General features: G+C 44.6%; 3 protein-coding genes across 5 annotated transcripts; all 3 read right to left on the bottom strand.

The window, feature by feature from the left end:
- Positions 1-390: 390 nt before the first annotated feature.
- Positions 391-7,834, bottom strand: si:ch211-266g18.9 (transforming growth factor-beta receptor-associated protein 1). The gene is made up of 11 exons (XM_035167121.2): positions 6,958-7,834; positions 6,579-6,773; positions 6,238-6,392; positions 5,313-5,395; positions 4,835-5,185; positions 4,602-4,659; positions 4,379-4,522; positions 3,879-4,013; positions 3,655-3,799; positions 3,151-3,572; positions 391-3,048 (listed from the first exon to the last, which is right to left on the bottom strand). The coding sequence occupies exons 1-11, from the start codon at positions 7,643-7,645 to the stop codon at positions 2,911-2,913; spliced, it is 2,514 nt and encodes an 837-aa protein (XP_035023012.2). The 5' UTR covers positions 7,646-7,834; the 3' UTR covers positions 391-2,910.
- Positions 7,835-9,326: 1,492 nt separating this feature from the next.
- LOC118117077 (four and a half LIM domains protein 2) lies at positions 9,327-12,153 on the bottom strand. 2 transcript variants are annotated; one of them, XM_035169152.2, is made up of 6 exons: positions 11,972-12,153; positions 11,693-11,873; positions 11,361-11,535; positions 10,501-10,670; positions 10,159-10,345; positions 9,327-9,734 (listed from the first exon to the last, which is right to left on the bottom strand). In XM_035169152.2, the coding sequence occupies exons 2-6, from the start codon at positions 11,852-11,854 to the stop codon at positions 9,583-9,585; spliced, it is 846 nt and encodes a 281-aa protein (XP_035025043.1). In that variant the 5' UTR covers positions 11,855-11,873; positions 11,972-12,153; the 3' UTR covers positions 9,327-9,582. The 2 variants fall into 2 exon arrangements, with proteins under 2 accessions (XP_035025043.1, XP_035025044.1); XM_035169153.2 differs by having other exon boundaries at positions 11,693-12,153.
- Positions 12,154-17,353: 5,200 nt separating this feature from the next.
- Positions 17,354-24,096, bottom strand: fut9a (fucosyltransferase 9a). Of its 2 annotated transcripts, none has more exons than XM_035169140.2 (3): positions 23,434-24,096; positions 21,387-21,623; positions 17,354-21,155 (listed from the first exon to the last, which is right to left on the bottom strand). In XM_035169140.2, the coding sequence occupies exon 3, from the start codon at positions 21,145-21,147 to the stop codon at positions 20,065-20,067; it is 1,083 nt and encodes a 360-aa protein (XP_035025031.1). In that variant the 5' UTR covers positions 21,148-21,155; positions 21,387-21,623; positions 23,434-24,096; the 3' UTR covers positions 17,354-20,064. The 2 variants fall into 2 exon arrangements, with proteins under 2 accessions (XP_035025031.1, XP_035025033.1); XM_035169142.2 differs by having other exon boundaries at positions 23,463-24,096.
- Between the last annotated feature and the right edge of the window lie 615 nt (positions 24,097-24,711).

Below are 24,711 nucleotides of genomic sequence, written 5' to 3'. Positions count from 1 at the left end.
GAGAAGCATTGTGTATTCATCTTTCCCGAAGGCTTTATTTAGTGAGGTACCTGCTGCAATTTTCATGATCTTTAGGCAGCATTTTCTCCATGAGCTGTTTTAGAGTCGGTGCCAAAGAGTGGAAAACACATCTCCATAAAACTTTGAGATTAAAAACAATTGACTGAAAGGTAGTGAATATTAAAACCACACTTTTACCACACCTTGTGGTCTAACGATGTCTTTCTTGTGGCCTTTCTCGTGTTTCATAATTGCAAAATCAAGCTTTGTTTTCATTAATAACTTTTTGTCTTCTTCTCATCCTCTTAAAACTCAATATGTCGAATGCAGTGAGGCGGTGAATACTGCAGACAGTACCTTAAAGCTGAATCATTAGACTTTACAGAAATATTTTATATTGGACATCATTGTATACAATTCGCTTTATTTGCAAAACATTATTTCACAAAGAAATACAAGTAAATATAAAATACATGTATGTAAATGTAATGTTCTTCACGGTGACCTTATATAAGGTCGGTCTGATCCCAGAGACATCTAATTATAAAACTCATTGCTATAAAACATATAAAATTCAATGTGTTAAACCATGTTTTATAGCTGTGGTGTCTGAGCCTAAACACAAGTACTGTATCATTTTCTGGAGCAGACATCTGAAACATGTCAAAATCACAATTATATACAATCCTCAGTGATTCACAGTGAAGTAGAAAACTGATACCCCAACGTTATGTATATATATTTTTATATGTATATAACATACCATGAAGGCAAACAAGGCTCTATATGCATCTTATATAACTGCTTCCTTCCCTGCATGTAAAACTATGTTAACATGTAAACAATTACATCCTACAGTCCAGACAGCAGACATTTTTCCCTTAAATTTAGACGAGCACAGGAAGAAAATGTTCCTATTTTCCCTCCTAGCACTGACTCTGTGGTGACGGGGATATTTATAATGGGAGACCAATGTCTGGATATCCACCATACTTCCCTCCAACTGTTGACTTTTGCATCCAATCCACTCCCCTCATGTGTAAAATGACCATCTGGCCACCACCCCAGGGTGCCCGAGTCCAGGCACTAATATATTCCAGTATTCAAGAGTGTTACATTCATCAGGGACTCGTGATTTGAACTTATTTTATTTAATGAGAGATTCCACCAAATGTTGGGAGGTGTATTTGTTCTGGTGTCTGCGTATTTTTACCTTCTGGTTACTCGGGCCTGTTGGTCAACATCAAGGATGAGAAAAACATGTTTTGAGGCACAGCGTAACCTCAAGCGTTCAAAACAACATGAGTGTTCCCTGAGGATGTACCAGAGAGGACAGAAGTGGACAGGATCCCTGGGCCGCCAGGTCTAGCCAGCGGTCACCGGTCGCCAGGCACCGGCCCGAGGCCCAGGCTGGGCAGCAGGCCTCACAGCGGGCCCATATAAACCGTGAGAGGCTCCCTTCATGCAAGCAAGGGAGGAGTTGATGCTTCGTGCTTTTCTTCACACTCGCTTATTCCACGAGTGCTCAGATCGTGATTGAATGAGAAGCAGATTATCAAAATTACAAGGAGGCGGTATGGAGGAGTGTGCATGGCAATTCTCCTGCGACCACATCAAAGAAAAAAAAGCTTCTTCTTGAGGTTTTCTCGCATATGGTTCTATTTATTTATACGACTCAGGTCAAATTGATACGGTGAGAAATATAATGAGATTTAATCCTAGTGATGCCCTCGAAAGGCTTCACCGCACTGAGAAATGTGAATGCAGCTCCTGATTGTCCTCAGCCCTCAGTGGGAAACAAAAAACCTCATTAGCAAGAAATCTTGGCGGAGGCTTCACAAAGAGATAATCCCATCCAACGGGCTCATAATTCACTATTTATCTACAGTGCAATTAGTCTCTCACCCCAGGCCAACAACTTATGAGCAGTCCAGCCAAGTTGCTGATCCAGCCCCCTTCGGCGTCTCCACAGCTCTTGTCCCAAAATGCATCGGCATAAAGAAACAGTTGGGGTTAGCGCCGAGTCTCGACATTCTGACAGACGACAAACAAATATATCTCCGCTCCAACTGTCATCCAGCTAGCGACCTGTGTTTAAGTTTTATTTGCAGTCGGTTACATGTGGACGGTGGAGTTTGTGCGTGATTATTGGGAATAGACGTCTGTGATAATGACACAGGGACGAAAAATAAAAACTGCCTTGGATTTCATATTCCGAGGAAAGCACACAGATGTCATTTGGCTGCATGTGAGATAAGTCTATAATAGAAATGACTCAAAGCTCTGCACCTTTTTACTTTTCATTTCAAACCTGCTTTTCGCTGAATGTACATTAATGCACAGGCTGGATTGGAAAAAGAAGTATCTCACGTGCAGCATGTTGACTTTCTATTTCCAGCTCCATGCAGACAAATATACACAGTCAGTGGAAACCATGATGGTGGGGATGCGTATATACAGCACTGGAGGATGGTCAAATTCCCTCTGGTCATCAGGGCGACCACGGGTGGTTTCCATGTAAAACACCACTGTCTGATCAGTGAATATACAGTATGTCCCCGAGTGTCCTCCACAATCCAATTTATAGCTATTGCTGTCTACAGTGGCTCTCGGAAAAAGCTCAGACATGCCGCCCTGAAAAAGTGCAACGCGTGCTCTTTTGCATTTTCGAAACCAGTTATTTACACTATGTATTTTCTTTTTTCTAATTAGGGAACCTGTCTGGTCCCAGGTCCATGAATTGAACCGTTGATGGGAGTTTGCTTAGATGACACGGTCTAATCTGGATAAATCATCAGGTGAGAAGCAGACACTTAACCGGCTTGAAATTAATGTGATTCTCTGGAGTGCAGAGGAACTCATAATGTGCACGAACAGGCAACAGACTGGGCGATCGTTGTCTTTGCGATGCTAAAAAAAGCCAGTGCAGCCCACGTGCATCAGCTCGCCGTGCAGGTTACAGGCAAAGTGTGGCTCGGCAAGGACTCGCTGACAGACCTTACACTTCTGCTCCTTCTCCAGTCTGAACATTGCTTTTGAGGCCTGCATCTGCAGAGGGGAGGGGTCAAAGGTCAGGAGGGTTCAGGAAAACAAGAATAAACACAATGTTTGCTGCAGTAAAAAAATGTAGATTATGTTATTTTAACTCACCCAAGTGACCTTGTGCCGCATGAGCTCCACCCGGGCCAGCGCCTCTTGCAGCTTCACTACGCGACTCTGGTGGAGCGTTGCCCTCACGGATCCGACTAAGAACTGGGAGACGAGCTGAACAGACCAGGAGTCGGGCAGGAGCTGGACGACCTTCTCCGCTGCAAAGGCCCGAGGGTTGTCGTTCAGCAGATCCACCGCAGTGCTGGTGGGATCCTCGGAGCTCAGGTAGATTTGGAGCAGGGTGAGCAGCAGGGCCTGTCTGAAGGGAGCGTCGTGGCCCTGGGCAGCCCTGCAGCAGTAGGCCTCTGCAGCCTGGGGGTCTCGCTCCCGGTGAACAAGCACCTGCAGGGCCCGGGAGTGTTCCCCGCTCCTGCCGAGGAGAATGGCTGTCTCTACGTGCAGGGTCGTTGACTTGACTCTCTCTGCAATGAGAAAAAAAAGACTCCTACTGTAATTTGCTGAAGATTCTCCAATGATTTGTGTTCCTATAAGACGTTTACACACCGTATACAGTGGAGACGTCGTAGAATTTGGATTCCCATAACAGATGTTGCAGCTTCCCCCTGGTCGACCTCAAACCTGCTTCCTCTTCCTCTCGCAGCATCTGAGTAACATATGCCAAGGCCAGACGGCTGTGATGTCTTTCCTCCTGAGGGCAGATTACAACCGATGGTTATCATCGATGAAAGGGTCAGGGTGTTCGATCAGGTGGCTGCTGCTGTACCCACCTCGCTGCTCAAATCATGGATCAAGAACTCAAGATACAAAACTGACGCCAGCGGATATTTCTCCAAGAGAACGAAGACGTCCTGTGTCTCCAGTCGATCATCTGGAGGGCGGTTGGTGAAAATCTGCACACCTTTCTTTTTTCAAATAAAGAAAAACTGTTATTGGATGATTTGATGACCCATAATTGCCCCATAATTACTTAATATGATGGAGTGGGTGGGTTTTTGCTGTGGTTTGATTCTAGCTGTATTGTGCAACTCTGCCCTCTGCAGTCAGCTTGTGAGCATTAACCTCTTGAAATCTGACCTTTTCTCAATAATGTATATTTCTGCAAATACAAGGTCTATATGAATATTCTTGGTCTCGATATAAAGGTAAAACTTGAGAGACTTCTTCAGAGGCGTAGATGTTACTATGTCACAGTAAATGAAGATCATAAAATAAATGAAAGATTTCATGTCGTGCTTTGAAAATCGTGCTTTAAATGATAAATAGGCACCTCTTGGTTTTTTCGCAGAGTCCAATCTGCAAAGTTCCTCACGATATCTCTGTCGTCCAGCTGACTGAGAGTCCACACTATGTGTCCGTACACATCTGAGCAAGAGTCGTCTTCGTGGGAGCCGTCTGCAATATTTACCCAAGTCTGACAGAATAAAACAAGATAAAACACATAGCGTTTCAACATGGAGTTAATATAGAAGTGTGTTTAAGGGGGAAATCACCTTTATTGCATCAGTTTGCCTCCCTTGGCTTTGATAGAGGGAACCTAAGGCAAAAAATCTGAAAAATAGAAAGAGATCAAATAGGAAATGACCCATCAGAAATTAGAAAAACAACAAAAAATCAAACGCTGAATTATTCCAGGATGTCTTTGAAAACCATTTCATGTCTGTGCACTGAGCAAAATCTGTAGTGTGATCACAGCTCATCTATGTAACAACATGTTTATTCTCACCTGTTGTTTTTCTCCAGAGCAGGAACACAGTGATCCAGCCTGCACTCATTAGGAGAAGTGACGATCTGCTGCAGGTTCTCAGTGTCTCCCAGTCCCACGTACAGCCTCAGGAGGGCGCAGTCCACCTCCGCCCTGCACGCTGAGTCTCGCTCAGTCCCCCTGACAGCTCTTAGAAAGTCTGCCAGGAAGGACAGGTAGTGATGAAACATGTTTGTGTCCTCTCGCCAGAGCACCTGAAGAGCCCTGCCCTTCTTGGTCCCCTGATCAAACTGGGACTGAAAGTCGTTGCTGAGACACGACCTCATGTCTGGGAAGAGGAGGATGAGTTCTCTGGGGTCCAACTCGCCTGCACTGTTCAAGGATGAATGAACATGGATTTTTTTTAAGACAAACTCACAACAATCTGTGATTTACTTTGCACAGTTTGAATAGTGTTGTGTGTTGAGTGTCGTGTTTACTCTGTAGGCTTTACTCTCACATGAATAGTTCTCTGGCCTCCGAAAAACCCTCCTGGTAAAAATGAACAAATCCAGCCAGGCAAGTGACGGCCTTCTGCAGCTCCTGTCAGTGAAGAGATATTCGGTTAAAAACAGGCGTACGTGACACGGCAGCGTCTTCAGTCTGCCGACATGTGAGCTGAAATCATTGAGGCAGACGACTGTGTGACTCTCCTTCAATCTCAAGGGCAATATTTTCCACTTAAGGACATTCAAACGGCATAAAAGCTGACACGTTATTATCAGTGGGCCATAAAATGAGGAATTCAGAGAAATACTGTAATAAAGCCAACGTGTGCAACAGCTTTACATGCTAATCAGCAAATGTTAGCATGCTGATATGCTAAGCTTGTGAACCCAGACTGTATATAAAGATGGACGACATGACTGCTCCCCAAAAGTGAAGCCAAAGCGTCTCTGTCTCCTCCTGACGGCTGGTTGCAGTATAGGTCACAAATCCCACCTCCGACATTTAAGTGTATGGGACATGGACCAAACTAAGACACATCATGTCATATCATGCTGATGTTTGTTCAAGTGCTAAGGGGCGGATCCAGGAATTTTTATACTAGGAAATCATATTGTATGTATATAATCTACAGTGCTCATCATGTTACCTCTATTTTTCAAATTTCATATTCTGTTTTTATTCCTTTTCAATAATTATGTAGTAGCAAATAGTTTAATATGGTAAAACAGCTGCTGAAGAAGTCAAGCCGACTCAAAAGTTATATTTTACATGATTAAATTAAAGAAAGAAGAAATAAATGCATCTGTTACTAAATGATCCCCTACAATGTTGTTGTGTGTATCCTTTGAGAAAAAAAACACATTTGTCAGAGACATCATTTTCAGAGCAGAGACATACTGTAGCTTCTTACTGCAAATCTACCAATCACATTTCACCTTGTATGAGTCAAGTGGACGACGGCTCTGAACCCCGTCCAGCAGCAGTAAAGCCTCCTCGACCCTCTCGTGTCCTACGAGCGCCTGGATCTGCTCTTCCAACGGCACCAGACGCAGGCTGAAAATGTCTCTCTCCGTGAACACTAACACGCCATCTGAGGGGAGATTTGGTTTTGGTTTTCAGAAACACTCAATGTGAAGGGAGAGTAGGTGCAATGGATGATGGAGTGGATCGGTGCAAACTGGGGCAAACGTGGCTTCATCGTTCAAAAAGAAAACCACAGCTGGACAGGTTTTCAATGTGCCAGGATTAGGTGATTTATTAGTATCGCCTGGTTTACCTGATGTGGAGAGCAGACCCTTCCCTCCATGGAGGCTCACAGTCTGCTTGCACCGCTGATCTAACATGCTGTAGACAGACAGCACTTGGGGCTGCAGGGTGAGGATGTAAGGGAAACATACTGTGGCTGCCAGCACCTCCTGAGGCCACTGCAGGGGAGGGCGCTGGCAAATCCCCGTCTTCATCACAAACATGCCTGGGGGACGAGGGTGAGGAAATGATGTCTTGGCAAAACAAATATCCCCTGGCTGTATGAATATATGTTGGACTCATATGAGCTGATTAACTTTGGAATGGAAGCATATAATGACACATGGTGACGTCTGTGCTCGACAGCCTGTAGGACTAAATGTACCATAAAGATTTCTGGCAGCGCTTACCCAAAGATTCAGGCCCATTCAGAAGGAATTCCCCTCGTCCCACTGAGGTAACAATGACGAGCTGCTTTTTGTGATTGTGAGGAAAAAGCTCCTCGCTGCTCCCAGTCTCCACATCGCAGAGGAGGTACCTGTCGCAGGTGGCTACACACAGACTGGTGCCATCTACTGCCAAGGCCACGGGATCCTGTTGGAGAGACACTTCCTTGACAACCTCCCACCTGTCCACTCCCACCACGTGGATGCGGATCACTCTCCTGCGGCTGGAGGAAGTCACCATCTGCACGCATCCTGCCCGAGCTGTGAGCAATGAGTCGCACACCTCAAACAGAGACACGTGCTGGATTTTCTTCAAAGCAGGAACCGGCTCCAAGGAGAACATGTTGAGGGCCGTGACGCCGCGGTCCCACAGGACAAGCAGGTGGTTGAAAAGCGGGACCGCTCTCAGTTGGACGACTGGGTTGCTGGAGCCGAGTTTTCTGGCTCTACCTTCTCTGGTTTTGCTCTGACCAGGACTCAGGTCTCCGTTGGCGCTGTTTGGTAGGATGAGGTGCTGCACTGTTGCATTTTTACTCCCAATATACAGATTTCGATCGAAGCACTCGAGGCACTGGATCCCGAATTTGTCCTTTTCTTTTGGAGCGTCATGTTTTTCATAGATCTGTGTTTTTGTGAATGCTTTAAAAGCCATTGCAGACACGTAGTAACCTTTGACTTTGGTTGTGCAACTAATGTCAACGGTTACTCAAGTAACAGTAACAAATAACATTCGGCTGTAAAAAGTCCTTCCTGTAGTAATCTGAAACATCAAAACCGCAGCTGTTCTTCAGCGATATGTAAGATAAGATGTCCCTACCTCTCCGCTGTTCCCCCTGCCTCTTTGAATCCTCCACAACTTAATGAAGTGTAAAGTAGTTTCACCTCCCCATGTGACTACATCCTGCCTGGAAGTCGATGTCAGCATTTTCTGCTCATCCTGCCATGTGAGGACACTTACACAACTCACCCAGCCGCCTCGCAGAGAAAGCCAACTTTTACAAGAGTCAAAACACAAGGTGCGGCGAAGACGGCGGGTATTTCGAGGTGCCCACAGTTTCGGTCACTTGAGATCCTTGGCTCGAGCGCGGACCAAAGTGGTGGCTCTGGTCAGCAGGAAAAGTAGAAAGGCAAAAAGATCTGCTGATCAAACCATGTACGGGCGCACTCGTAGTGTGTTTACAATGTGCACGAGCTGGGTGTGATGAGGTCAAGAGGCAACAGAAACACCGCGGAGGTTTGTTTCATGGCAGTGATTGTGTAACGAGTGGCTCACAGGGGACAACAGAGCCATAAAAGATGTGGATTTTAAACCAACCAGTTCTATTTGTTGTTCTGAACTTTTGCCTCTGAGGAATTGTATATAAGTGAATGCACACACTTCTCCTCTGGATAGCACTGAAGCAAACAAGAAATTAGGATGAACAACAGCAGGCAATAAAATGGCATCCATCTCAGCATGATGTACATGGAAAGGTCTTTATTGTCATAACCTTTTGTATGTTTTAAGTATTTCACACATGAGAAGCACTTATCATGCATATTTAAGTTTTTTTTTAACATATTTTTTCCCCATGCAGTCATAGTAGGAATATATAAATCTAGAAATAAAGTCAGAAAATATCCAGCAGATGGTTTGTTTTCATAAACAAGTGGCATGCTGAATATTTGATTCCTAAGTGACATTTATTTGAAGGGTGTAACTTTGGCAAGGGAAGAACCAAGTAAATTTAAGGGCAGATTCAGACTAAAATGCGAGTCCAGGATTTTATTTTTTCAGTCTCTTAAACTTCTTTTCTCCTTAAACCCACTTAACTGATTTCCACCACACTTGGCAGATAGATGGAGCCTGGGCCAACTGCACTGGTGCAGATGTGTATAAGGGGCAGATCCAGGAGTGGTGTTTTTTTTCACTTTCTTTATGTTTTATAACAGATGAATAATTTAGCTTATCAGACTATATAATTTTTATGGCTCTGCACAAGCAACAGCCAGTAGCCTGAGGTATTATAGTTCTCATTTTGTCAAAGTGAATTCTTTGATTTGCTTGATTTATACATTTAACCGTCAAAAAACTTAAATTTAGTTTACTGTTAAATACGATTTTAAAAAGTATCATATCTCGAGTAGAGCTGGAACTTATTGCCTGAAAAGTAATCAATACATTTTCAATATAGAATTAATCTTGTGTCAATTGATCAATTGGTCAACATCAGCTCTAATATGTTTGTAGCAGCATTTCATCCTTGTCACAATTGCACCTATGGCGTCCTGACCTAAAAGCTACACGTTTATTTATGTGGAAATGTGTGTGTTTGTGTGTGTGTATGTGTGTGTGTGTGTGTGTGTGTGTGTGTGTGTGTGTGTGTGTGTGTGTGTGTGTGTGTGTGTGTGTGTGTGTGTGTGTGTGTGTGTGTGTGTGGGCAGTGTGAGCGAACTCATGTTCATTTATAACACCAAGCGTTTGACATTCAAAGTTTGTTTATGCATCAGACACGCTGAGAAGAAAATTATTCATGAATCTACGGTATCTGTATCCGAGCATTAGGCCCTGCTGTTATTCGGATTAAGCAGTGACCCCCGGTGGAAAGATCACTTCTCCCTGCCACAGTCGGTGCACAAGATGTTGTCGCGCTGGGTGAGGAAGCCGCGTCCCACCAGCGACATGGAGCACTGCATGCAGATGAAACACTCGCTGTGCCACTGGCGCTCCTCGAAGGAGATGTACTTGGCCCCTGCCAGACCTGCACACAGAAAACACGTGAAAATGGTAAATGGATTGTATTTATACAGCCCTTTTCCTTGTCTTGTTGATGACGAACACAGTAGATTACCACTCAAAGTGCTTTATAATTTTGCCATTCACACACATTTATACAGTTCATCTATGTGCAGCACTTTCTCTATCACACACAGGGTTTACCATCCTGCCACACTCAGGACGTGGAATGCCAGGGACTGGGATTAAACCGCTGACCCTCAGGTTCATGGACGACCTGCTCCACCTCCTTAGCCACGGCCGCCCATATGTCCATGCATTTACATGATATACAGGTCAATGCCACCTTGTTTATCTGACAGCTCCTGCACAAATGCAGATAAAGGCATTGCATGTGAGCGTGGGCGGTGTGTGAGTGAATGAAAACATGAGCACAGCCAGTGACTCACTGGTGATGGACTTGGTGCAGCCGACACACTTCTTTGCATACAGGTTGCTGAAGCATTCGAGGCAGTAGGGGAAGTTGTCCCGGGAGGTGAAGCGCTGGCCCGACAGCTGCTTTCTGCAGCCAATGCATAGGAAGCAGTCACGGTGCCACGGCTTGTCCTGGTACGTCACTCCACCTGTTGTGATGGACTGAAACATGCACACAAACACACAGAGACAATCAATGACGTTTATTTCTCTTTAGGTGTTACACACGCAGTAACAGTCATTACTGTTAAAACGCCTGAGTCAGGAGGATTGCCTGCAGCAGTCAATACACATGAACGACTCAGCTGTAACCCTACCTTCTTACAGGCACAGCACTGGTAGGCAAACTGCTTCTCGAAGCAGGGCACGCAGAAGTAGCCAGTGTCTTTGGGGATGAAGGACTTGGTTCCTATTGGCTGCTGGCAGCGGTGGCACAGGAAGCAGGTCTCATGCCAGCTGTTCCCCTTGTATTCCATTTTGCGGGAACCTGGCACATGGGACGAGAGCAGCTTAGTCAGCATATGGTTCCTCCATGACAGAAAAGCAGTGCGGCTCAAAATAGTCCAGCTTTAACTGTGGGGAGGGGACGATGCAATCTTGATAATCTTGGAAAGAATTTTTGCATTGTCGTCTGGTGTTTTATATACTTTAAAGTTTCCGTTTTCATATTTCCGTACATATAACAATAGATATGACATAACTAGTGTATCATTTTTGTAAACCTGTTATTTTTTCTGAAGAAACAATCACCACAAAGGTCCATTTAGTGGCTGTGAGCTTTCCATTGTATCACATGATACCAGAAGCCTTTTTCATTGGTTATGATATTGAAGATCATTTCTTCTCATCCGTGTTTGTTTCAGTTGAGATTGAAAGATTGTTCTTGGTTTTAAAAATGCCTTCATTCCTTTAACGTAGTTATTTCTTTCACCGTGAGAAAAACTAGCAGTAGAAGCAAATTTTTCCAATTCTGAAAGTTTGAAAGTTCAGTCTTGAATATAAAAATAGCAGAAGGATCAGTGACTCCTCTCTCCAGAGCAGCTACTTAATGGATCGTGTGGTGAAACAGTTATGCAGACAAACATTCCCAAGGTCAAGAATTAACTTTCAATCTTTCAATGCATTTTCCTTTTTTTTTTATGATTGATTAAAAACATGACAGTGTATGATTGTGTACCTGGCATGACGGTTTTCTTGCAGGTGGTACACTTGGAGGAATAATCATTGGCATGGCACTCGGTGCAGAGCAATAAATCATCTTTGGCGGAAAAGGCCTTCTCCACCAGAGAGCGGCTGCACTTGGCGCACTTGAAGCACTGGTCGTGCCAGTGGCGATCCTTATAGGACAGGTCCTGTAGATATTGAACAGATTAGTTATTGCACTTGTGGATTTTCTGCCAAGTTAGATGTTTATTTACTAGATGCATAGTTAGAAATACATACTTTCTTATTTTACACCTTGGTTACATCAAAGTCGTGGCTCTAATGGCGATGGAGGTGCTTCCTTACCTTGCAGTTGCAGCCAATTGGTAAAGAGCATCCCTCACAGCAGTTGGCGAACAGGTTCTCATAGCACTTAGTGCAGTACTGCATGTCCTCTTTCATTATGTACTTCTTCCCCAGCAGGGAGTCCTTGCAGTAATGGCAGTCGAAACGCTCGCTGGTGGACATCGTCGTCTGCTTTTCTTAGCTGAAGGTCAAAGAGAGCAGCGGCAGGAAGATTGGACAATAAAGTAAAGTGGGGAGAGATGGAAAAAAGCTCCTTTAATAGTCCAGGCAATCTCTTACCCCTCTCACCAGCCAAGCAAAGACACCAAGCAGTTTCTCTTCCCCTTCTTTTGCGAGAATCGGAGAAAAAAAAGCAGTGTTGTGTCGACCTCGGCTGATATGGAGCGAGGATGAGGCTGTAAAGCTGGGGGCTGCAGAGAGAGAGTGGACCAGGCACCGGGACGAAAAGCGGTGAGGCAGGATTAGGGGTCTCCACTGTGGGGGATCGTCTATAAATACTGGCCCTCTTATTAGCGGTAATCTCTGGGGAGAATTGACATGCTCCGCTGCATCATTCTGCACCTTTTAAGGGCCCTGATGGTGCACATATCACCAAGCCTCGAACTGATCCAATCATTGTTGCTTTATCACTTTGAAAGCAACGAGAAATGCAGTTTGATTACTAGCAGATAGATTCCTGTTGGACAACACGACAACGTATATATGCAACTGATGCAACATGTCAGGAAAAGATGAGATATATGCTTCAGGATATTTTTCGTTTTTCTCAGTTTGGATTTCGGTGCCACAGCAGAGGTATTGTCGGCCATTTGGATGCGTTGACGTGTCCGGACACACTTGTGGCCTTTGTCACTCCCTGCTACACTCACAGGCAGTTGCAGATGGCTTATGAGAGGTAGGCGCCAGCAGCTTTGTGGTTGCCAGGTACTGAACTATATTGCCAGGACCTCTCAGTGGCTATTGAGGGTGCTTTGGCAGCACTTCAGATGGAGGGAAGCTGCAGGCCTGTGGATGTTCAACTCGTCCACGGTGAAATGAAGGAGGAGGAGCAGGAATGACAGATTAATAGAGGCCATCTTGTTGATAGCGACACTCTTGTAACTCCATCAAATTCTCTTTGTGTGAAGCAGTGGAATAAGAGATCTCTCAGGCTATGTTGATGTGTGTATTCAATGTTTGTGTGTGTTGGACTCATTAAGCTTATAAAGTTTCAGGTGTCAAAAATGCATCTGAAATGAATCAAATTGTCACTTTTCCACTTGGATATTAATCAAAATTCTTCTGCGTCTTTGACTGACACCTGGCTAATTACATTTTGATTCTTGGAACATGTGCTCATATCATTTTTCCAAAAGGATCAGGGTGGGGGCGGACATCTTCATAAAAATAGCCTGGGAAGACCACCAGCCCAGCCCACCGGCCTAATCCCTTGTATACACACACAGGAAGGTCAGTGACAGGGATGAGGTTGGGAGGAATGCAACTCTGTCTGGATGAACTCTGTCTTCACTCCACATTCGATCCGCTACCACTCCTCGCAGAGAGAAAAAATTAAAAACAACTCCGACAACAAATAATAAGCTGCAGTCTGTTCTTGGATCGACAGATGATGTTGAAACACGGCTCTGCGGTGCGTGTAGGTGGTGTCTACAAACCTCTGAGGAACAACTAAAGGCTGTGTTATTTTTTACCTACACGATACATGTTATATAAGCCTTTCAGCACAAACTAATCTCGGGAGCGGGACAGGTTTGTGGTCTGAAGCCGTGCCATCCTTCAGGTTCTTCTTATTTCCAAGCGGGAGGATCCTGGGGAACTCCTAAGGTTATCTTTCTCTCTGGATTAAATTGCCACTGTACTGCACGCTGGCTCCCTGCTGGTGTCCAGATCAGCGGCCGCACGTCACAAAACAATGCAGACCTTAAATAAACCCCAGAACCAACTGTAGGACGAATATAGTCATCTCCTCTCGAATAGTGTCTAATCTTTGTTGTGTGGCTGCACAGTCTGTCATCATGTGACAACAAGCCGGGGCGGAGGTGACCCATATTCACCAGTAAACAAAAACTCATCTTTTAGATTGAGTTGGCATAATATCAGCATCACGTGGGAGAAAAATTGCATCTGAACAAAGCAGATTAGTGTACATTCTGTTTATATTGTCGGACTTAATCTGCACTCATGCATGCGTGTTTGTATTTTTATTTATTATAACTGCTCTGATCTGATGGATAGCAGGTGCTGCTCTTTGTCTCGTGGATTATTAACTTGTACACCAGACAGTGCCAACGCTGCAGAGCAAAAAAGCTCGCTGATCTTGCATTTTCCTTTTGCCCGCTTAATCCGCGGATGTCAACTAGTGAGCAGCTGCCAGCAGATTTCGAATGCGGCCTGTCCAGCCCTAATAAAAAGGCCTTTACTTGACCCGGACTCAGGTGTCCTCTTATCTTAATGTATTCAGGCTTTACAATAAGGTGTCAGGGGCTGTTTCCCCCCCACATTAATCGAATGATCTCACAGAAGAAGAGAAGCATTTACTTTGGTGGCTCCTTTGAGGTGGTGACTTGTTGCAGACTGGTCAACACGACACAGTTGAGTTTCTCTGGAGCACAAAAGCCTCTCTGCACCGGAGTTGACAACTGGTTGGCATGGCGATGACAGCATAAGTGGGATCCATTAGGTTGAGGCGAGGGGCGGCTCTAGTGGTTAATGAGTGGACTCACACAGACCGGGCCCTTTGAGAAGGCCTCTGCTGTCTTCTGCGACGCGCAGAGCTCGCTTTCAACGTGGCGTTTTTCAACTGAACAGGATAGCCACACAGGGGGTTACCGGGGATGAAGAGATGCAATCTACAATCTCGCAAAACCTTACACCCCTCCAGGGAGGCCGTGTGAGGGCCCAGGGTAATGCCATCACTGTCCCTGCCCCTCCTCCCCCGGTTCTCACCAACGTGAGTCATGGTGTGTGTGGGTGACAAGACCTGTCGCACAGCCAGACATATGATCTCCACTGCTGAGGAGAAAAGAAAGTTGTCCACTCCTAGGAATGCACACCCCATTAAAATGTTCTCCTCTTCCATCCCATTCCTCCTCCAAGTCCAGTTGATTTAATGGTGTTTGTGTAGGTGAAGGTTTTTGGTGCCAGCAGCAGCAAGTGAGTGCACAAAACACACTAAATGAAACCTTACACCTATAATTTGTAAGACGTGTTGGAGCAGAAAATAATGATCAATTATTTAAAGCCAGGAAAACAAAATCAAATAACAGAAAGGTTAACCTACCTTTGACTAAAGCAATCTTTAGTAAACCTCATAGAGCTTCAGAGGACAGAAAGAAACAACAATGACCAGGTATCATTGCTTCTGTTGAAACACTCTGCACCACCACTGCAACCCAAATAAACAGGCTTAAGTTCACTGAAAACTCTCCAGAGACTTAGATGATTCAAAGCCTTCATCAATATGCAGGTGAATCTAACACGGTGTTCATTTTCTTATTGGTCAAATAGGATTGAAAATGTGAATTTAAAATATCCGAAAAGGTAAATGGTCAAATGTTTGCTGCTAGAAATCTATTATATACGTCACACTGAATCCTATTTTGGTCCCATGGGAGCAGCAGAAACTAGCTGTAAACATAACATTGACATTATACATTTTTAAGTTGCTAAGTTGACAAACTTGATTGCAAAGGATTAGTTATTTACACGTTCAGAAGTTACATAGCAAGTCCAATGTTCAAGTTAAGATACTGCTGTTGATGCTAGCTGCATATCGTACATGCATAGTACAGTCAGAAGATCGTACTGTTATCATACACGAGAATAGTACGATCTTCTAATGTAACGCTTGATAAAAATAGCCTGGTATCATCAGAGTACTTCACATTTGAGAATGGGTCTGGAGCCCTTAGTACATTTTTTCCGATTTCCAGCAGGCGTTATTATCAACCAACAACCAATAAGAGCAACAAACTGTGTGACTTGGGGCAGAAAACTGTGAACCCATAACCATTGTTTGTTCTTCTTATATAGAATCTGTCGAGCTCTTTGGATACTCTCTCCATAGCAGATTCAACAGACCTCCCCACATCAGTGCTAGCCCCCCTGGTTGTTAACGACAAGGCTTCAGCTGTGTTCCTATTGGACGATACAGATCATCATATCAAACATTATGGACCCATTATGGACCAGTGGTGACTGATCTGACCAGTTTCAGGACATGATTTGAAATTGGTCTGAATGGGAAGGCGACCAGACCCAGCTTGTTAATTGGTCTGGTTTAGGCAAGAAAGTGAATAAGTGCGTTTCCCTGAGGAACAAGAGATGCAATCTGTACATTAATGTTCTGTAATGTGTTTAAAACATGTCAATGCAACATCCAGAGCTGAAAACCTCGGTGGCCCTGTCTTGATTTCTGCAAACAGGAGAGACATACCCCCCCCCACCCCACCTGAACTTTTACATTAATCCCCAACTGACATCAGTGGATTATTTGTGCCACTGATCCAGGCAACACGCATTTGTCACACACTTTGACCTGCAGAGTTGAGTGGAGGCCGTTGACAAAGGAGTGTCATCTTCGCTGCATGGTGCAGGAGATGACTTCAAATATCAGAGTGCTTGCGGGCACATGGGGTATCTAACAACAGTTAGAGGATCGAGGCGTAACCACCACAACACACTCTCTTTGCTCTCATCAATCACTTATCAAGGCTTTTGGATTGCTATTTATACCTCTGTCTGCATTACATGGGACTGTAGAACAGCACGGGCATCAACTGTGGAAATCCCATTTAGATGCATGAACACTGTATTAGGTGGCACCATGTAAAAGATGTCGAACCCAACAAACTCAGAACTCTATACATTCAAGATTAAAGAAATACAATTTGGAAAATGTGCTTATCTCTGTGTTGTCTCTACCACCGTCACATTTGTAAGGCAAATATATCACTATAGCCAGTAGCTTGTTAGCTACTAGCAGCTAGCTCGCTCAGTATGACGGTAAAACAAAATCCACTTAACCGCACCTCCACAACTGACTCTAGCTTGTAAAATGTAATTTGTTAAACCGCCTGTAAAATGGTTAAATTGATGTTTCCGCACTTTGGTTTTTGCACAGTTGAACAAACAACAAATGAGATAAAGGCAAGCCCTTTGCCCCTGCTCTAGTGGCGGGGTCGCCATCTGTCCAGTTTTAAGTCGGACAGTCCAGTTTTTAAATATATACGTCTCTTTGTTCTCCTTTTGAGATTATCCCTCTTTATACTTTATCCAATGGTATATTATAAATATATAAATAGGCCTGAATATTAGTCAGTGATGATGTGAATAAATAGGGGGGGATTTTACATTCCCAAAAGACTTCTGGTCTAACAAGTCGCTGGATGAAAGGCAGTGGCCAAATAAATATCTATAGCTAAATGGCACTGAACGTAATCAAATTAGCCATGAAGCTTGACGTCCGGTACATCAGACATAGACCCAGTCTACCTGTAGCAGAGGCCATACAAAAGACTTATTTAATTCCTGAATGGATGAAAGTGGATTCATCTCTAAAAGCAGAAAGGACGACTTCTGTCTTTATTGCATTTTATGTTGCTGCGATGTGGATGTAAGCAGCAAAGGCACCATCAACTCTCGTTGCTTCATCCATGTTTGCTCATTTATCCATATCTTTATTTTCTTTGACACTATCAGACATCTACAGTTCAAACACAACATTTGGCAAAATACATTAATTTGGCAAAAAAATGTAAAAATAAAACCTTACTGATTGACTCACTGACATTTTCAGTGAACTGGCAAAAAAAAAAGGAGCATCGTCATGTCCAGTCACACAAGAAGATTTCATCCCACTTGGTTATACAGTGTTTTTTATGATGACTCCAACAAAATCATGGGCAGGTCAGACAGTATCCAGAGACGTCCTGATTCACTCTCTGGTGATGGGACACACTCACGGACTCAGAAACGGGGACAGAGAAAGTTGTGGCTCCTCGTGTTTGTTTTTGTGCAAAGAAAAAAAAAAGAGAGAAAGGAAGATTGGCTGAAAAAGACGGACAACACGCAGAAGGGAAAAACTTTTCATTTCTTAAAGTCGCCGACCTCAATGGACGAGGAACCTTTTTCCGATGATTAGACTGTACAATATGAAACCCACGGGCGACAGGTTCATAGTGAATCTGTGGGACAGGCAGAGGTCTTGCATGACAGTTTTTCGATCTCACAATAGCTCCATCTAAAAGACAGCCACCAGCACAGTGACTCACACAACTCCACATGAATGAAAGTGCTATATCACTGCTGCATTTGAGCGTGACTCCTTTTCAATTAGGTCACACCAACAGGATTACTGCCTATAAAAACTTCTCCAGAGTAAAATTACCTCCCTGGACGAAATCGTCCACCTTACAACACTAACACCATTGTCTCTGATGCAGGTTATTATTTTCAAGTCTCTCTCTCTCTCTCCTTTCACGTTGATTCACAGTCTCTTGAAGCACCAGCTTTACTTACAAAGGAACAGTGAAATCACATCCACCGCCTGACAACACTCGCATGTTATAAAGAGATTTAAACATTAAAAATATATACAACACCACTGTTTCCTCCCCCCCCCCCATGAATGCAGACACTGCGCGAGCTCCCTCCGTCTGGGTCACACATACAGGAATGATCTGTGTTAGTGGGCTGGATCGATCCAGTCTACAACAAGGTTTTATATACAGGTTTTCGTAATGGCATTCAGAGCCATATTCCATAAGAAAAATAATTGGATTCATCAATATTTACATCAATGGTCCCTTTTGACAGTGTGAAGACGTATCAAAATGATAATAAACCTGACACGTTTGAGTACTCTGACCAAGAAGCCACAGGCTTATCTTGCATAAAATGTTGCCATGGTTTTGCACAGTACCTTTGGAAAAATGTTACCATCTTGTCAATAGCTGCAAAACGCTGTTTGACACACATTGATTGTGGTGTAATATCTACAGATGTAGAGCTGTCTGTTAGTAGTGTGATCTCGAGTGGTGTAGTGCTGTAAACAGGAGTGTAAAAAAAAATAAAAACAACTTTAACAAGCAACTGCCAACTCCCCGAACAGCACTGGTGTAATGATTCAAAAACAGAAACGTGGAGGATCTCGCTGCAAGCACATTTTTCCTAACATGTGGGCAGATCTCACCTTGTCTGAGCTCGTCTCATTCACACTCGCTTTAACCATATGCTGCGGAAAACAGTTTCAAAAAATCTGGGTTGATATTTGAGATGAAATTGACGATGAGAGAACAGAAGTAGCAGCGTAATAGAAAGATTCCGTTATGTGTTAATTTTGTGCTATTTTTGTCCCTCGCATGGTTAGAAATTACTTTTCAAGATCAAATCAGTATGCAACATAATGAGCAGTGTGGGAGTTTCACATCGCAGCACAATGGCTCGGCACTGTACCATCACCATCCACATGGGATCCCACCGCACTGTGACACATCACAAGTGACAATGAGCGATTCGCAACACGATTAAAATAGTAACCTCCCTCTCACCGAGCGGAGTCACATCGGCTGTCAGAGACGAGCGGGGTAATGATCACCATATGCCTTCAACGACCACAGAGTACGATGAAGTCTCACTGTACATGTGGTCAGATCGGCAAACCGCGAGATCAACTGTGCAAATGCAAACTTTGAAAAATATGGAGAAAAGAATTACAGCTACATAATTTCCAATATACACATTATGTACATGACACATCTTTTTTCACATTTGAGTTCAGTAAACACTGCATAGGTGACTGCATCACTAGCACAGATGAAATTGTTTCTTTTTTGAATCGTTTAATGCCTCACTTGAATAAATATCACATAAATATTTTCACTTTTCTGTCAGTCTACTTCTGCAGCCAACACTATTGCAAGGTCCGCTGTGTGCCACTTCATGAGAAGGTGAGTTTTAAAGAAAGAAAAAACAAGCAAGCTTGCATTCAGAATATTATCTGTCGTTCACGCGAACATGCATTCATAACTCATAATAAAACAAAGAAAATTGAAAATAGCAGCAAATGTGGTCATGTTAAGTAAAACATGGGTTAACGCAACAATAAAAATGTAGTGCATTTGTAATTTCTTAAAAAATAAATACAAATAACAATGGATTAAAGAAAAAAGGCAAAGTAAGGCTTAGCAAAATTGGCTTGCAAATAAAAAACACAAGATGGACATCTCACTGGGCCACTGAACCACTAGAAAAACATCAGTCAGGATCTCTCGACAGAACAGCGAACATGAACCTTCATGTCAACCGAAGGACAAAAATCTTAAAGCACTGCCTTCAACAACAAAACAAGCCCTTCATAGCCCTTCACAGCACTATCCACCCCAGTACCACTTGTCAAGGTTATTGAATGCCTTGTACTCCTTGTGCCTGCGCAGGTAATCACAAGCCAGGCATGTGTGCTCTGCCCAGAAATAGGCCTTCTTTACTTTAAAGTGCCGCCGCCACTCAAAGTACCTGACGTACATTTCTTCATTTTTGTCCAGGAGCAGCAGGTAGTCCGCCAGCTCCTTGGGTGAGGGGAAGTCATCCACGTGGATGAAGGCATCTCCCTGGATAAAGTTCTCATAGTTCGTCCGGGGCGGGCCGAGAACCACCGGCACTGTTCCCACCGAGAGCGGGTTGTACAGTTTCTCGGTGATGTAGTCCTTGTGGATGGAGTTCTCAAAAGCCAGGTAGAACTTACAGCTAGCCATGGTGGGGAAGTAGTCCTGGTCGGCGATGTATTCCCCGAAGGCTTGTCCGTAGGCGTGAACCTCGATGTGTTTGTACAACTCATTGTAGTACTTCACCCGGACGTGGTCCTGGTTCCAGTTGCTCACAATCCAGCAGATCAGCTTGTTTTTGCTGGGTGGGACAAAGTCCTCCTCGCCCTCCGCTGCTACGATGGACCCATAAGGCACTTCAATGTCAGCATCCTGACGGTAATTTAGAGTCAGATTGAAGATGTTCTCGATCCCGGGCAGCTGGGACGAGTGCGACGGCGACTCCAGGTTCATCCATACCCACTTCTGGAAGGACGGTCGCTGGAACGGCGGCAGGTTGGAGAGGTCGGTGCAGATGTCTCGGTGATGGATGATGACGCCATCTGACTTGTTGTAGAAGTTTCTGTCGGCTGTGATGAAACAGCCCTCGATGTTGAAGAGAGAGCTGCAGACGCTCAGGTCGTAGGTCTGTCCGAAGGGCCAGAGCCATATCAATACGGTCGTCACGTTTTTATCGCTCTTGGTGGAGAAGAGGCTCTTAACGCGGTCCGTGGATGCTGTTGACTCTACGGGACCTGACAGCCAGCTGGTGGACGGTTTAAAATACATCAAAAACAGAGTGACAAAGCATCCCAGTATGAACGTGCCGAGCAGAAGGGGTCGTAGGATTCTGTGAAAAGGTGCAGATGGCATACTCTGTCCTGAAAAGGGCAAAAAACAGGAAGAGAAAAGTCATCATCAACAAGATGCAACACCCAAACTAATCACATCCTCATGTAATGTCTATTCCACTGGAACATTGACTGGAATGTCTCAATTAAATCCAGCAAGAGTACAGAGGGTGTGTACTCTTGCAATAGCATAAGAGTACACACCCTCTGCTATGGGAGCAATAAAATGTGTGACCTCCTCGGGCACATTTTAATACAAACCTGGTGGATTCGACTGAATGCTGAAATCCGAGCGAGAGTAGACGTCGTGGGGGTCGGAGGGAGCAGCTCCTACATCGGGTCGACGGCTGGATCAATCTTCGTTGTGAATCAGCGCTCATAGAAAAAGAATTGCAGGTCACGGCTAAGAGAGGCCTCTTGCGCAGAAAAATAATGATCCTTAATGATCTAATGAGGCGCGTTTGATCTCGAATGCACGGGTCCTCTTAGCGATGCCTCCTTTACATGAGCAGAGGGAGAGAATCAGAGAGAATCGGTTAGGGTCTACAGGAGAAGGGGGGACACAAAGCATCACCAAGAAAACACAAAGCATGCATGTGTTGCAGGTTATGTGCTGTCAGCGAGCAGGGGAAGGCTTCATCTCCACAAACAACTCAACGGATGAGCTGGAAAATAAAACAAAAACACTACGGTTATTGCAAAATTTCCGGCTAATAATGGTTGTTGTTTCAAACGTTGCCAGTTAAGCTTGGGGTGCAAGCTTCCAACTGTTATTAGCTTTTGGCACACACCTTGTGTACTGTAAGAGAATGCTGCCATCTTAAGGCAGAGGAGAGTAGAAAGGCCCCCCCTGACTCTACAGCTCTCTGGGGCTCTACACACCTGCACGCTGCATAAAGAGGCCATACAAGCAGGAATAAACCTTCAGAGAGGATTTTGTTTATCTCATGCGTCACCGAAACATATTAACACCAGTAATTGCAGCTCAAACGCTGATATTGTCCACATTACTTGTCCAGCTCGCCATGAGGGGATTGATATCGAGGCATCGCAGCCATCGACAGCATCATGTGTGTGACTTAGTTACAGAGATGTGCACCATGAACTCGGGCCAGATGAGTGTAACTCCTTTTAAAGGCTTACAGTATCAATACATTTTCATGTAGGCAAATCCTCTTACATTGCTGAACCACGCTTTCTGCAGCCGTGATAAGCTCTTTGCTTTACGGAGGATGCAGCCCGGCAGCGCACACGCGGCTATACCTTCGTATGTTGGTGCCAGGGAGTGGAGCGATCAGTGCTGCGGAGATCAAAATCAAGGGCCTATTAAATATGCAGTGTGTGGTGGTAAAGTTATAGTGTCTCCATGGTGATGGTGCTGAGGTCAGAGTATTTGATATGGGAGGGTTACACGGCTCACAACACTTGTTATTTTCCTCCCTCCCTCCCTTCCATCTTATGAGCCCGGAGTGGGACACGTGCTCTGCCCAGGCGTTCATTCACATTTTAAAGAACATAGCTGAGTTTTTTTTGGTATTATTTTTTGTGTCAAATGTATTGTGATGTATTTGGGACACCGGGAGAGAGCGAGAGAGGGAGAGAGAGAGAGAGAGAGCATTGCATGGGTGAGTAGTCTGCAGCAGGGTTTGAAATGTCTGGAGCGAGGCAGGAAGCACAGATATGTTTTTGGGGAAGCATCAGTCACAGTGAAGCACCAAATTCAAGATGTTATATCAGTAACAGGTATAAGAGGACACAAACGAAAATGCTTGACCCCTGCAAACCAAAAAAGAAAAATCACATATTGGACATTTTTACTTTGATTTATGTGTGTTCTGTCAGGAAGGCCACAGCACTGAAAAAGGGACACTCCATCCCAGGTGAGAATTAATTTCCACCCTGTGAGCACTGAAGGTCATTTTAAAACGTGATGCCATATAGAGGAGGAAAATGGTTGTCAAGTGCACTGAAGTTGATGAGGATATTCACATTTTTTGCGCACCAGAAACGTGCGGCGATAAGAATTAAACCCATGGAGGATGATGCTGGGAAGAAAAGCCTCAAAGATGCAGAGGAGTCCAATCTAAATCATGTATATTCCCTCAATACGAAGTGTGCATGTGCGTTATGATTACAGAAAGGCTAAGAAAAACAAGCTCCTTGGTGATAAAAATGGAAAAAGCACCGATGATTTATAATTAGCTGGCCGGGATTTGTCGTCAAATAAGCAGGTACCGCTGCTGCTGCTGCCGCCGCCGCTTCAGCCACGGGGGGAGAGATAGAGGAGAAAAACAGCAATTTCACTCACCATCTTGACAAGCGTGAGTCAAAACAGACCTTTCTTCTCATTTCCTCCCGAGGACCGGACCCTCCTCGAAGGCAGCGCGACGGAGGATGCGTGGATGCGGCTGCAGGGGAGAAATCATGCCCGTGCGCGGTGTCGTGTTCGCAGGGATGGATCCGGAAGAGCCCGCATCCATCGTCTCGATCCTCGATGATACCTATGCACGGTCGGCTGCAATGTGCGCGCGGTCTTCTGCACGCCGACGCGCACACAATGACGGCTGCAAACACACACACACACACGCACACACACACAGAAAGAAATGAACAGGCAGGAAAGGACGGGAGCATCGGAGGCTACGCCAGCAGCCTGCACGCCGGAGTCATGGCTCGGTGTGTGAGGACGCCATGTATGCCCAGGCATGTGATGCGATGTGGAATAATTCCCCGCTGCCTGCCCATGCGCTACCTTCCTCTGTTTACCGTCAATGCAGCTGCAGGCTGTGGCGGAGCGTCCGTGCACGCGTGTGTGTGTGCGTGTGATGCTGAGATTAGTGCACGTTACACTTCAATCATCAGTTTATGGTTCAGATGAGAATTGACGGGAGAGTCGTGCGTGTGTGTGTGTGTGTGTGTGTAGAGGGATCGGCAGGTTTCCCCCCTCACAACGACTGATGCGCCAAAACAACACAAATATGGGGAGGTAGAGTGTGTGTGTGTGTGTGTGACTGCCTCTCAACCAAAAAGGCTGTTAGAGGTGATAATGCGCCACCATCACCACTGACTACGTTACACACAAGGTATTAAAGTACTTTATGCAGATTTCCAGGTAATTAACAGAAGCTGATTGGCTGCATATCCTGTAACAAACAAAACACTGATGTCTCTGTGAAGAAGGTGGCTGAAAACATGGTGTGTAAATCTGTGTCACCAGGTTTGGACATTTAAAAGCCTTTGGTTTTGGTGTATTGTGTGTTTGAATTTTTTGAATCTAAATTTAACTCTTCAATTGTTCAAAAAACTCATTTTCAACAATTCAGAAGGTTTGAAACTGTCTAATTCAATACAAGCCTAATTCAAATTCCAAAATTTGACGTTAAAAATGTCACATTGCACATCCAAGATAGCAAGGATATAGATTCTGGCTGGAATCTTTAAATAACCAACAATCAGCCAATCAAATTACGCTCCAGCGGTCATGTGGCGCTGATGCTTAAATGTACAGCCCCCTTTATCCCTCATGTTGTTCCTGGGTTGGATTGACCCAGAGTGTGTGTGTGTGTCTGTGTGTGTGTGTATGCGT

This window comes from Hippoglossus stenolepis, chromosome 10 (assembly GCF_022539355.2).
Source record: "Hippoglossus stenolepis isolate QCI-W04-F060 chromosome 10, HSTE1.2, whole genome shotgun sequence".
NCBI classification, from domain to species: domain Eukaryota; kingdom Metazoa; phylum Chordata; class Actinopteri; order Pleuronectiformes; family Pleuronectidae; genus Hippoglossus; species Hippoglossus stenolepis.
This window is presented reverse-complemented; position numbering and strand designations above follow the sequence as displayed.

Excerpts from the sequence above, each read along its gene's own strand:
- si:ch211-266g18.9 (XM_035167121.2), bottom strand. The coding sequence starts at position 7,645 with ATGGCTTTTAAAGCATTCACAAAAACACAGATCTATGAAAAACATGAC. Across the intron at positions 6,393-6,578 it reads GGGTCTGCTCTCCACATCAG|ATGGCGTGTTAGTGTTCACG; the intron begins GTAAACCAGGCG and ends ATCTCCCCTCAG. Across the intron at positions 4,523-4,601 it reads GGCAAACTGATGCAATAAAG|ACTTGGGTAAATATTGCAGA; the intron begins GTGATTTCCCCC and ends TTATTCTGTCAG.
- LOC118117077 (XM_035169153.2), bottom strand. The coding sequence starts at position 11,854 with ATGTCCACCAGCGAGCGTTTCGACTGCCATTACTGCAAGGACTCCCTG. Across the intron at positions 10,671-11,360 it reads CAAGAAAACCGTCATGCCAG|GTTCCCGCAAAATGGAATAC; the intron begins GTACACAATCAT and ends CCCATGTGCCAG. Across the intron at positions 10,346-10,500 it reads AGTGCTGTGCCTGTAAGAAG|TCCATCACAACAGGTGGAGT; the intron begins GTAGGGTTACAG and ends TGCATGTTTCAG.
- fut9a (XM_035169140.2), bottom strand. The coding sequence starts at position 21,147 with ATGCCATCTGCACCTTTTCACAGAATCCTACGACCCCTTCTGCTCGGC.